The sequence below is a fragment of the Chaetodon auriga genome, chromosome 16, assembly GCF_051107435.1.
Source record: "Chaetodon auriga isolate fChaAug3 chromosome 16, fChaAug3.hap1, whole genome shotgun sequence".
In the NCBI taxonomy this organism is placed as follows: Eukaryota; Metazoa; Chordata; class Actinopteri; order Chaetodontiformes; family Chaetodontidae; genus Chaetodon; species Chaetodon auriga.
Window position 1 is genome coordinate 14,421,064 of NC_135089.1, and position 13,022 is coordinate 14,434,085.

General features: G+C 45.8%; 1 protein-coding gene and 1 long non-coding RNA gene across 2 annotated transcripts; one reads left to right on the plus strand and one right to left on the minus strand.

Moving 5' to 3' along the window:
* Positions 1-1,662: 1,662 nt before the first annotated feature.
* On the plus strand, positions 1,663-12,867 carry recql5 (RecQ helicase-like 5). The gene is made up of 19 exons (XM_076753315.1): positions 1,663-1,813; positions 2,027-2,148; positions 2,233-2,754; positions 2,947-3,043; positions 3,134-3,245; positions 3,330-3,492; positions 3,587-3,669; positions 7,720-7,938; positions 8,036-8,129; positions 8,916-8,952; positions 9,036-9,094; positions 9,472-9,542; positions 9,643-9,736; positions 9,814-9,990; positions 10,091-10,701; positions 10,783-10,828; positions 10,928-11,149; positions 11,240-11,312; positions 11,387-12,867. Exons 1-19 carry the CDS (start codon positions 1,717-1,719, stop codon positions 11,509-11,511), a joined length of 3,024 nt encoding a protein of 1,007 aa, XP_076609430.1. The 5' UTR covers positions 1,663-1,716; the 3' UTR covers positions 11,512-12,867.
* LOC143334382 (uncharacterized) lies at positions 3,699-7,188 on the minus strand. The gene is made up of 3 exons (XR_013078330.1): positions 6,544-7,188; positions 4,632-4,750; positions 3,699-4,553 (listed from the first exon to the last, which is right to left on the minus strand). It is a non-coding gene; the product is annotated as an uncharacterized LOC143334382 (long non-coding RNA).
* Positions 12,868-13,022: the final 155 nt, after the last annotated feature.

Genomic DNA, 13,022 nt, shown 5'->3' on the forward strand with positions numbered 1-13,022 from the left:
TAATCTTGCGGTGTCAGTTATCAGCATCCTGTTTCTTTCTCCTCCTCTACAGCCTTTCATGTCTTTTCTGTCTCTTGTGATTATGTCACGTCCTTACTGTGAAATATTTCATGCACGCTCCAAGAAGCCACTTACCTGCAGAGCAGAAGGTGGAGGAGCAGAGTAGCGCAGAAACAGCCTCAGTAGGTCTAGTCACTGATATTCTGAACGCTCACGTACCCACTAGTGCCACAGTGTGGTGCAAGCTTCATTTTCAATTCTAGTGGAGTATCCAAAGTCGATGCCAAATATAATAAATATGTCAAGCTGGAAAACGGGCAAGGTGTGAAAAAAGATTCATAGAACATCTACAGCATTTCATTTAAGAATCATGCAGCTGCAATTAAATGTGGAAACACAGATGCAGACTTTCTATATGTCTGTGTTCCTGTAAAATAGAGAGAAAAAGATTTGTATGATGTGAATTTTAAGGAGAAACATTTAGATTGAAATTAATATGTAACACTAGCTGGATTACCAACCACGCAAGGGCAACTGCCCTGAGGCCCCCAGAATTCCAGGGCCCCTGAAAGCTCCAGTCTAACTACTTTGTGTTAAATGAACAAAAACCTGCATGATAACATACTCACCAAGAGGGTCTCTGTGTAAAAATCTGGTTCTCTTGTTGGTCTCTCCAGTGTCTGTCTTGTGTGTATGTGATCACTGCAGGGTGTGGCTGGCAGGTCTGGTATGGCCTCCTCGGTTTCTTGCCAAAAACCTAACCACTACTTTTAACACTTAAAAGATCTGAATACTTCTTCTACTATTACATATGACCAATCTGGTGTCAGTAGTGCTCCAACACAGAAAAACTGTCCACACTGCAGTGAGAGTGGTCAGCCAGAAATACAAAACCACCTGCAAGATATGGACATATGATGTTATGCCTGCACAGGCTCAGGTTCCAATTTGGACCAAGAAACAGATGAGGTGGTGGAGGATACAGACCAGGACCATGAAGCAGTAGAGGTCCTGCACTGTGCAACAGGTTTTGTACCACATGACTACATCTTTCAGTCAGAAACAGAACCGTCAGCCTCCACCCCGACATCCTTATAAAAACCCATCTTACAGCAGTTCGAGGTAGTTCCTTCCCATACAACTCTGTTTGCTTGTATTCTGTATAGATGCAAATAAACATACATGGAGTGAACATTCTCAACCTAATTTGAGAGTCTACGTTCTTGCTTTAATCCTCTTAGTGAGATTTGTGGTGCCTCACAGTAATCAGATAGGCAAAGTAATCTAATTCAAACGATCAGCCTTCAAACAGTATCTGCGGACAAGAGAATCCATCACATGCTTCAGTAAAGGATCTGAGCACATAGGGGTGTCCATATACTTTTGGCCATATATAGCTTCATTTCCCCCGCATATTGCACGTGTCCAACAGTTGTGGTCGTGATCAGCTGAAAGGCTTGTACCAGCTGGACCAATCAGAGAGCACGAGCATATTGTTACAATATATATATATATAAAAAATAATAAAATGTAAGAAAAATATAATGACAGAGAAAGAAATGGTTAAATAGACTACACAGATAAGTAACATGGGTCAGTAAACGCAGATTTTTAAAAACTTTAGTCTTAGTGTCAGCTTGTCACGACTGTAATGACGTCACTGGCGTGCGACGGCGCCAGAAAGGTTCATATGAGTTCTCCACGGAGCTCCCGACGATGGCAACAACTTTGAAACAAGCTTTAAAAACCCACTTTGGGTTTGACAACTTCAGGTCTAAACTGCAGGAGGATGTTGTCAAAGCGCTGGTCAGAGGTAAGACAGCGTACGGTCTGTTTATCTGCCGTGTTTGTTTATCTTTATGCTAACTAGCAGACGTTAGCTGGCTCCAGGCAACAGCCAGGCGGCTAACGTCACTGACGTTTTCACTGTAAATATAAGGCTCGCTTTGAGTATTTTCTCACAGGCAGTGCTGTGACAGAGAGAGTAATGTCTAGCTCGGTGGTGACTGGTGTTGTCTTCCTGTAGGTGACAGGGATGTGTTTGTGTGCATGCCTACTGGAGCAGGAAAGTCCCTCTGCTACCAGCTGCCCGCAGTTCTGGCTGAGGGTATTACTCTGGTTATATCCCCGCTAATCGCTCTCATTCAGGTCAGTCTCTGATTGTACTGCTCCAGTGCAAACCCTTCAAATACATGTAAGATCTTGTTAATCCCATCCTCTGTTTCTCCTCAGGACCAAGTGGACCGCCTGAAGGGTCTGAACATCCCTGTCTGCTCCATCAACTCCAAGCTTCCAGCAGGTGAGCGCCGTCTGATCCTGGCTGACTTAGGGAGCAGCAGCCCCAAGCTGAAGCTGCTCTACATCACGCCGGAGATGGTGGCCTCTCCCTCGTTCCAGCCCTGCCTGACAGACCTGTGCTCCCGGGGTCTCCTGTCTTACCTGGCTGTGGACGAGGCTCACTGCGTCTCCCAGTGGGGACACGATTTCAGGCCAGACTACCTCAAACTGGGCGCGCTGCGTGCTCGCGTGCCGGGGGTTCCCTGTGTGGCCCTGACGGCGACAGCGCCCAAGAATGTACAAGAGGACATTGTTAAGTCTCTGAGCCTGCGCTCGCCACTGTCTTTTCTGACACCTGTCTTCCGCAGTAACTTGCACTATGATGTGATCTTCAGGGAGATGCTGCCAAACCCCTATGTACACCTCCACGCCTTCATTAAGAAGGCGCTGGGACTGGACAGTGGGTCCAATGGACAGGTAGGTTGACTTGACTCTTTGAGGAGGCGGGATTGTTTGTGTGGGACTGCTCCTTTGCTCCTTTTTTACGTTTATATTAAAATTATGTTGGAAAGGTATATAAAGAAAAGCTATATGAGAAGAGCCCTTTTAGCTGATATTTTCTCTTGACTAAGGTTTCTTTAACCTGCTGTGTATAATATGTGTGAACAGGGCTGTGGGATTGTGTATTGTCGGACCAGGGAAGGCTGTGAAACTGTGGCTTACCAGCTAACCAAGCTTGGAGTCTTGGCCAAGGCTTACCATGCAGGTTAGACCTTTTTCCACCCTGTAGGTTGTAGGATCAGAAAACACAAAAAGATTTGGGTTCAGATGCTTGACTTCTGCTTTTGTGCTGTAGGTCTGAAGGCAGGAGATCGCACAGAGGTCCAGAATGAGTGGATGCAGGGGAAGGTGTTGGTTATTGTAGCCACCATCAGCTTTGGGATGGGAGTAGACAAGGCCAATGTCAGGTGAGGCAGTGAGGTTAACCATATACTTTTTACTGGCTTCACAATTTAAGTTTGTATGTGCCAATGTTTCTCTTAATCCTTCAGGTTTGTAGCTCATTGGAACCTGGCTAAGTCCCTGGCAAGTTACTACCAAGAGTCTGGACGAGCTGGGAGGGATGGCCTGCCCTCCTCCTGTCGCACATACTACTCTCCAAAAGATTCAGACCAAATGAACTTCCTCATCCGCCAGGAGGTCGGCCGCAGACAGGTCAGCACAATTCAACTCAAAATGTGAGGAGCTCCTATAAATAAAAGTCAGCGTCTTTTCGAGGTTTGTGAACATTTTGCAAACTTGTCTACAGGAAAAACGGGGCTCTGCAAAGGAGACAGACAAAACAGCCATCACAGACTTTGAAGCCATGGTGTCGTTCTGTGTGCAAGAAGCGTAAGTAAAGCGTTCAGAGCACACGTGCATGCAAGTCTCGTTTGTTTATTTCACACAAATCAAGTGTAGAGTGAGAGTATCACACCGTCACTCTTTGCACATAGATAACATGCAGCTTTACACATTAAAGTTAACTTTGATTACATGCTATGCTTTACAAAATAAAATCACAGTCCATTTCAGTTTGTGTCCAGCAGAGGGCAGACGTGATCTCACTTTCAGATTTTGTTGTGAGTTATCAGGGAACACTTTCTGGTTCGAGAACAGCTTCCCGCTTAGGAGGATCTTACCTAACTAGCTACGTCTGACAGCCCATGCCCATTCCCTGAGAATGACACAGAGTTAAGTTTAGAAAAACATTAAAAAAACAACTTGGCTTCCTTTTCATATTTCACTGTGCAAGTTGCCGCAATTGTTTAAATGATTCGACACATTTTTACAGCTCATGTCTCATGTGTTTTCCCACATTATTGAAGATGTTTTGGGTTTGCCCGGCCTTGCCTTCAGGTCAGGGCTGTTGTTGCTCTGTAAAGCACAGGGATGCCCCAAGGAATGTAGGTCCTCCTGAAAATCTGGCAGCTGTAACAGGTGTGTTTCGCAGCCAGTCAGGACGTCCTTCTCTGTGTTTGTCAGGTGCTTTGTTGTTCCAGGGTTGGGCTCCTCTAGTGCCCCTGAACACACCCTGTACAAGGCTTCACCGCTCACTCAAATCTGCCTGTCTGTTGATTACATGACCATGACTCCTGAGGATGTTTTGCACCATGTCCTCTTAGGCTTCCTCAGTGGAGAAACATTTGCTCAAATGTACGACCCCTTCGTCTTGGTCTTGCGACAGCAGCAGCAGCAGCTCACGCAGGTCAGCACCATCATGAGCAGGACCACCACTGCAGGAGAGCAAATTAAAACAACATCATGACCAGCTCACTGTAAAAAAAACAAGTAATAATAGAGTGGACACTCACAGATGAAGGTCAGGAGGACGAAGAAAGCTCCCAGCTCTACAGGGGTGGCATTGGGCAGACCCTGCAGTTTGACCCATATCTTGTTTAGCATGTTCAGCGTCTCTTCTCTGGCATCCATCCTAATGAGGCAAGAATGAGGTGGAGGCCATGCTTGAGTGTGGTTTACACAGTAGCTCATCTATTTGCTGTGTTCAGTGTCACCAGGATATAACTCCTGTTGCATGTTACTGTTATATAGCATAGCTGGTGTATTGACACAAGCGCATAACTTTCAGCTTTTTATCTATGGACATGATAGAGTGCTGTTCAACAGTTTCTCACTCTGTGGTTCCCTTTTTTTTAAGAGAAAGTGGCCAGTAGAGAAAGGCAGTGAGGGAGTGTGCAGATGTACAGCATGTGATTTATCTAACCAAGACTGAGTCTGAAAGTGAGTCTGTTTCCCAGGGTAATGATACAGTGGATGGTGATGGTGGTTCACCCTCTGTCCGGCTCGCTGCGTAACAGCAGGGTTCTGCTCTGGGTTCACGTCTTGAACCGAAGGCTTCCCCGACAGCTGTCTCATTGTGTGTAATGTGTAAAGACTGTAATGTGTTTTTAATGGGTGGTGTTTAAGTGTCAAGATCTGTGTGGTTTATTGTTGACCGTGCTATTGTGCTGTGCAGTAAATGAAAAGGGTGTGACAGTCTGTGGGTTCAGCACTTTGCTGGTTTTGGAAGCCACAGTTTGTTGTATTGGGTTGAATACACAACATGAAATGATAGCGGCACTGTGTAACAGAATATTGTTCATTTTGTTGTTAAAGGAATAGTTTGACATTTGGGTGGAGAGTTAGATGAGGAGATTGATACCGCTGTTGTTTGTGTGCGTCATGTAGCAGCCTTTCAGCAGTCACCACCGGTTGCCTGGTGACTGGTTCTGGCTAAGAAATAGTCCATCACATAACCAACTGTAAAATGGTAAAATGTACAGACTAATGAAACGAGATATAAAGTGTTAACACGTTAACGAGTGTCAATTTCCACAGTCAGGCGAGCTGTTTCCCTGTATCCAATATTTGTGCCATTAGCACTGCTAAGCTAAGCTAACTGACTGTGAGAAAGCGAATTACCAAAAATGTCAAAAACATTCCTTTAAGGTTTTTATGTTTTGTGTCCTAACGTCACCTGTTTTAGTACACTTTTTTGTTTCCTTGCAAAGGGCTCTTAAATGCTGAATCAGCACCAGTTTAAACTGAATATTTGAACCTTCACAAGGCTCCAGTTTGCTGCAGGGCTGCTGTGTGTAGTTGTAACGCTGCATACCGAGCACACTGGCTGCTGAGTGCTGCTGGATGTTTTCGCGCTGTCTCGTGCGTGCAAGCAGACACTTTGTGCCTATTTTAATGCAGCAGAATTCACATGAAAAAAGCTTTTGAAGTGCAGTTTGACACTCTCAGAACATGCAGATGACAAACCCGAGGCTGTCGGTGCTTTAGAAACATATCTAGTTATTTAGCCTGTGAGGCGGATGACCCTGATTGATTTCTCCACGTCACTGGTTGGTGGGTTTTTTATTTTAAACCCTGTTTATATCCTTTTCAGAATATTAAATTCATACTTAAAATCATTTTCATCTGTAGTTGACAAACATTTGTGGATCTTTTCCTGTTGATCTGACTTTTCTCTTATCACTTCTCACCCAGTTCAGACTTTTCTGCACATTTTAATGATGAACATTATCACTTACAGATAGCGTCCCTCCATTCTTATTTTAAGGCAGGCTATCTTAACTTTCCTGTATATATTTGTACCAAAGTCTTTACTAAGTATTTCAGAGCACATTCTTCACATTCCTCCAAGCCCAGAGTCTTCCTCAGGTGCTTTGCCTCTCAAACTGCACTTGCACAGGCACACACACAGTGAAAGGCACTTACCTGTGAGAGTCTTTGTTGTTGTCACACGCTCAGCCCAGCCCAGACTGAGTGGCAAAAATTTCCAAGAGAGAAGTAAGCAGACCAGTTGATGAGAAGGAGGCGGCAGGTAACTCCTTCAGGGAAGAAAGCTCATGTTCATCACCGAGTCTTTATTTGTTGCTGAAACGTGCAGCGCGTCATCCGGAGGAGGAGTTCTCAGATCAGCACACAGAGATTAGCAGTCAGGTCGAGATTAGGGTTAGGAGGGATGATAATTCCTCACAGAAAATCCCACTCACTGCTCCTCTGTCCTCCTTGGTGCTCCTCTTAATCTGTCTTTTCTCTTTGGTGCTCAGGTTTGTTGCTCTTCTCTTCTTCTTCGTGGGTTTTGGTGGTGACACGCATAGTAGTTCTGTGCTGTGCCTTACTTTAGTTTGTCTGCCTCCAGGGCTGTTTTCTCCTCAGCTGTCCTCTCTGGGAGTGACTGTTGCTTCACAGAGTCTTTGTGTGCCTGTCTGTCTTTCCCCACCTCCCCTCATGAATATCTCTTTCATGGCTGTGCGCTCAGCATTTCCATTTCCAGCAAGGTAGTTGGTATGTTGTTGAAGTGGCTAGTGTAATGTACTGGTTCCCAAACAGACTCTATGTGTGTTTGCTTGCGTGTGTGGTTGTGTGAATACTGCCTGTTATATAATACTGGATCTGATACAGAAGTGTGAGGCCGTTTTTTAAAAACTCATATCTGAAGCTGGGATTTTAAGAAGAAACATAAAATGCAGGAAGAAGGTGAGCCCTCAAATATAAGGATTTTGTGTTTAAAAACCATGAAATTGTAGGAAAATAAGAATAATTACCTTTTTATTAGGAGTACATGAAGAAATACTGAAGTTAATAGAAACACTAATAGCTTTAGTTTTAGTTTTGTCATTTTCAGACAACTATATATGTTATTTGATGTGATGAAGGAGCCCTGTTTCATAACAGAAACATTGATCTTGGTCATGTGTGATGGTTACACAATAGCTGATCGATCAATGAAACACTGGATGGTCAGTGAGAGTGTGCTCGTCAGGCTTCACCTTTTTAAATGCACACTTAAATATGTAAACAACTTCAGGCTGTCTTGCATGTGTGTCGCTCGCCTGTCCTGACATGTCTTCAGTTTTTAATAAGCCACGTCTCTTATCTTCCCACCAGTTGTCGCCATGCCACCATCTCTAAGTTCTTTGGGGATAAGACGCCAAACTGCGCAGGAGCCTGCGACTACTGTCGGAACCCCAAACTTGTACGAGCCCAGTTGGAGAGGGCGGCTGCACTCAGCACCAAGACTGAAGCTCCCAGCAAAGGGCCCAGAGGAGCGTTCGGCTTCCAGCCCGACCTTTATGAAGGAGGAAGGAAGGGTTACGGCTTTGAAAGGCAGGACAAATATTTGACTGTCCCACTTCTGTCTAGTTGTGTAACGTGAAGCAGCGGTGAACCTGTAGATTGACGCTGACATCACACCCTTTTGCAGGTTTGATGAAGGGGAGGGCAGCGGTGAAGAAGATACCTCACAGAGGAAAAAGGAGTTTTCTGACCTCTTCAAGAAGCAGATGAAGCTTCGGAAGGTGAATCATAATCAAAGACGCACACAAACTCGTTTTGGAAATATTTATTTTCTACAAGTAGGAAAACACTCCGTGCAGCGTTTGTGTTGTGTCTTTGTACATCTGCTCGCCAGCTGTTGGCAGCAGGAAGGTATGAGGCTGCTGAGGCCCATGTACGTGAGGATTGAGGTAAATCTTTCCCACATGTTCGGTGGTACACCATTGAAGTAAAAGTATTCCTCTGCAAGACGAGCTTCTCCAGTTTACAACACCAATAAAAGCAGGAATGCCGTGATTGTAAAAAACTAAGTGACATAAACAACAAATAAGAGATTAGGAGGTAGGGTGATGGTGTCTCTCCCATCCCACAACACCCAGAACATATATGTGTAATCAATACAATCCTGTTTCTGCCATGAAAGCTGCTGTGAGTCAGTATTAACTGACTAAATTCAGGCTGACCACAGCTGTTGTACTAACTTTTAAAGCCACTGTTGAGATGACAAAGGGTCTGTTGCAAACGCAAAACATGCATTTATTTTACTACATTTTGGGGGACATTTTGTGCCTTCATTGGAACAGGAAATGAGGGAGGGGGGGAGACAACACAGGCCCCTGAGCTTGGGATTGTGGCGCCCCACAAAAGAGTTAATGTGGATGTGGACGTTAATTGGCATGGCAGGAGGTGAGCGGTAATGCTCCAGAGAAGGAGGAAGGGTACCAGTGTGTCACTTCTTCTTCTGGAAGTGACTTTGATTAAGTGAGTATTTCCAGAATGAACCTCTGTCTGTGCTCATGTTTCTGTAGGGATCTGACAGGCCAAGCGATGACTTCATTCCTCCAGGTAATATCAAGAGAAGAATAAATTCTGAATGGCCGTCCAGGCTCACCAGCGCTGTCATGTAATGGCTGTGTCCTACTGTTTAGATGCTGACTGCCCGCTCAGAGAGGCCAGCAGCCAAAGGATCCCCAGGCTCACTGTGAAGGTACAACACAGCGCTCGAACACATTCCTCATACCTGCTGCGCTCATTAACACGTCTGCAGGAGGACACTCACTCATGTGTCATGAGATGGGAGGGGGGACAGTAGAGCCATGTTATTCATATAAAATACAGTGTGTACACAGTGGCTGGATACAGTACAGCAGATGGAAATACAACACTGCCACTGATCTGTGTAATACAGTGCAATGTAAGAATTTTACTCATTTGAGCCTTTTCTGTGACACTACTTCTTACTCTCTTACTCTCTCCCTGTTAATGGATGTAACATTGATCTGTCTGCACACTTGACAGTTTTATTTTTCATTGGTTCATTGTTGACTATGATGAACCATAGATACAGTATATATTCTATTCCAGGCCAGAGAGCACTGCCTGTGCCTCTTGCAGGAGGCATTACATGGCCACCAGGGGGCAGAGGATGCATTCAAGTAAGAGTGCGGACACGCTTCGAACATCATTTCTATGCATCGATAATTTCCTGCAGAAATGTCACTCTGCGTTGTCTCTCATGTCTTCTCCGTCCCTCAGCGGTGACTCCTTGTCTTTGGCGGTGGATATCGAACACGGGGTCTTCAAGAGCAGCAAGTCCTCCAACTTGTACAAAGCTTCCGTCCTGAAGAAGGTGACTCCTGACTGCTCTGTCTGTCACAGCATCTCTGGTAGAAGATATATTTACTGAACTCCTCTCTTGTTTTAAAGGTAGCAGAGATGAAGCAGAAAGCACCCGCTTCAACTGGAGGAGGAAGAGGAGAAAGCGACAAGACGAGCAGCAGCACTGAATCCACAGAAACTGAGTCAAAACTCAAAGAGGGAGCAACCTCCTCTTCCTTCTGCGAGGAGCTGCAGGGGTTCACATCTGCATCTGAGATGTACTCGGTAAGACACTCTTTACTACACACTTGCTCTTTTCGGGCTGCAGACTATTTAGATGTAAACAAATGTTCTTTTTGTTCGTCTCTTTCCATTATTCCTCCAGCTGAAGCGTAAGAGGGTGGGGGCAGGTCAGAGGGGCTCATCCAACCCCTTCCTGACTGCTAAGGATCTGCTGAAGCCCTCCATGTTGGACTCCGTGTCTAACAAAGGGACAGAGAGCGGCGGATTTTACAATGACAGCTCAGGAGGCTCTGGAGAGGCAAACAGAGATGCACCTGTAACGTCTTCCATCAGAGCCAGAGCAAATGCTGCCGCTGCTGCCACCGCCACTGCCGCCCTGAACAGCCCGACGAAGGCAGGCAGAGCCATGAGCAAGAAGCAGCAGAAACTCGCGGAAGCGGCAAAGAGCTCCCGCAACATATCCCAGTACTTTGCAAAGAAACAAACAAAAAGCCAGGAAACGGAAGAGGAGGGACTTGATGCTATGTTGTCTCGTACTACTGCTGTGGAAGAAAACAGTAGCCAGCAGGAGCAGTCACCCGTCAGTGTGGAGGCTGTGGAGATCAGCCCCGTGGAGTCGGACGCTCAAGACGTGATCCACGAAGAAAGTAAAACAGAAGTAATAGTTATACCGGATGAAGAGGAGGGAAGCCCTAAAACTCTTGAGCTGGAGCGGTTTGAAGACACATCTAAAGAGTATAAGTCCACGACAGAGTAAGAAACGTTCAATGCAGCATTTTAAGATGATGGAAGAGTCTTCTTCTCCCAACACTGACATGATTCTCTCTCACACAGACAAAACAAACCAGAGAAAGAAGCTAAAGCGCCTCTAATAGCACCAGTAAGTGTCTGCTTCTTATCCAGTCTTTAAGATTTATTTCCCACTCAGTGCTTAATGGTACGTTCGTGTGTGTGTGTGTGTGTGTGCGTGTGTGTGCAGTTGACAGATGACATGAAGGTGAGCAGAGAGTCTTCTCCTCCAGCGAAGCGCAGACGCCCTGCAGACGGCCACAGCAGAAGAGTCACCTTCAACCCTAACGTTCAAGAGAGGGCCCTGCACCCTGTTAAGGAGCTGGCCAAGCCTGTGATGCTGAAGGAGACGGCTGATATCGTGGTCCACTGCCTGGACCCCTTTTACAAGCAGGGAAAGTTTGCCACCAAGGTGAGAGAGGCGGACGTCTCGGCATGTCATGCGTGCAGAGAAAGCAGGGCGAAACGAAGTCTCACTTGTTTTTGCTCTTTTTGGTTGTAGGAGCTGTTTAAGTCCTTCGCCCGCTACTTGTCTCACCTCCTTGCAGAGGGGAGGAGTCGGGGGAACGACCAAGGTAAGCATCGTCTAAACCCTGTGCTGTGCTGCATGCCACGGGCTCCTCTCTAATTCTTGTCTCTGCGTCCGCAGTCAAAGCAGAAGCCAAGGCTCTCATCAAGAAGTTCTTCAGCAGAGTCCAGCGCTGCGAGAGCGAGGCAGACTGGAAGCACCTTAAAAGACCGCACAGCTGTGAAACCGAACAGAACAAGGAGTGATGGGAAGGGAAATGCAGCCATTTTTAGGGTCAAACCCTTCCTCTTTGTCAGTGCCTAAGCTTCCCCTGTTCCGGTGATCTCAGGCTTCGCCACAGACGCCTGCACATCTGGTTTACAGTTGATTTGCTGCTAGAGTTCTGCTTTTTTTCAGGCTCGTTGCTGCTACAGTAGCTTGTGGTTAAGCAGTAACGTGGACTGTTAAAGCCGAGCAGAGGTAAAACTGTGCATACTAATATGAAAGCTTTCCTTTATGTTTCAGCCCATTTACTGGAAATCGTGTATTCTTTACATCACTGATGACCAATATGTGGTTTAATTTCTTCCTCTAAAGGCAGAAATTGGTTTTCATTAATTTCACAACAGTATGGAGCTTTGTGATCCTGCATTCTTCTTTTATTCATGTCGGTCTGCACCTAAACCAAAAACATGTTTCAAGTCTCTGCAAGTTGATTTACATACTGAGCCGAAATGAATGGAAACCAAAGGCATCTGGGAATAAACAGGACTAAGAGACTACAGCCATGCTAGCAGCTCCGTGAGGCACCTGGAGCTAAATGCTAATGTCAGCATGCACACAGACATGCTAACGTTTACCATGTTCAGCGTCTTCTTTTAGTGCGTTAGCATGTCAGCACTGAACAGAAGGTACAGCTGAGTCAGCATTGGGAACAGTGAAGTTTTGACTGGTAGATGAAAAGTCAGTGGATCATCAGAGTCATTAGGGTTCATCCTCTGGGGATCATGTGAGTTGCTACCAGATTTCATGGCAGTCTGTCAAATAGTTGACATATTTCACCTGGACCAAAGCGGTAGACTGACCAACAGACCAGCTGACGGCACGGTGTTGTTTTGTTGACAGTAGTGTGAAGACTACATCATTTGAAGTAAATGGAGATAAAAGAAATAAAAGAACAGTGGAACAGTTTTTTAGAATTTAATATAAAGCAGACGGTTCTGTGTCGTGGGAGCCTAATAGATATTTTTCCTGCTGCTATATGTTTGTCTTTGGCTGCTGGACTGCAGAGCAAGAAACAAAGTAAATGGACAAAAATGGTAGACGCTGTACGAGGTCAAACTGTCCTGTTTGCGTTTAACTTCAAACTAAATGCAGTTTTGTTTTCAGTGATGTCTCTTTTGCAGAACGACGGTTTTTCTTTCTTTCCTAATGAGGGAAATGTTCCTTAGCTGTAGTGCCTGTGAGGCCTGTGAGAGGCCACAGTTTCTGTCTCCACAGTCAGGAGGTGACCCAAAGAGCCTGGTGGACACAGAGGCCTGGCTGTGCAGAGTCTGAACTGTCTCTGTGCTCTTTGCTCCGACATGTTTACAATAAAGTCTGTGCTGAATAGGAGCAGACCATCCCCAGAGTGAGACCCTCCCTGTGTGTTCATTCATCAGCGCTCATGTCTGAAACGGGACAGCTGAACTTATTGGACCTTTGGGGGCTGGAGGGGGGGGGGGGGGGGGGGGAGGGGGAGATGTCCGTGCCGGGGACGCTGTCAAATAGACGTTGA

Excerpts from the sequence above, each read along its gene's own strand:
- recql5 (XM_076753315.1), top strand. The coding sequence starts at position 1,717 with ATGGCAACAACTTTGAAACAAGCTTTAAAAACCCACTTTGGGTTTGAC. Across the intron at positions 10,702-10,782 it reads GAGTATAAGTCCACGACAGA|ACAAAACAAACCAGAGAAAG; the intron begins GTAAGAAACGTT and ends TCTCTCACACAG. Across the intron at positions 11,150-11,239 it reads AGGGAAAGTTTGCCACCAAG|GAGCTGTTTAAGTCCTTCGC; the intron begins GTGAGAGAGGCG and ends TTTTGGTTGTAG.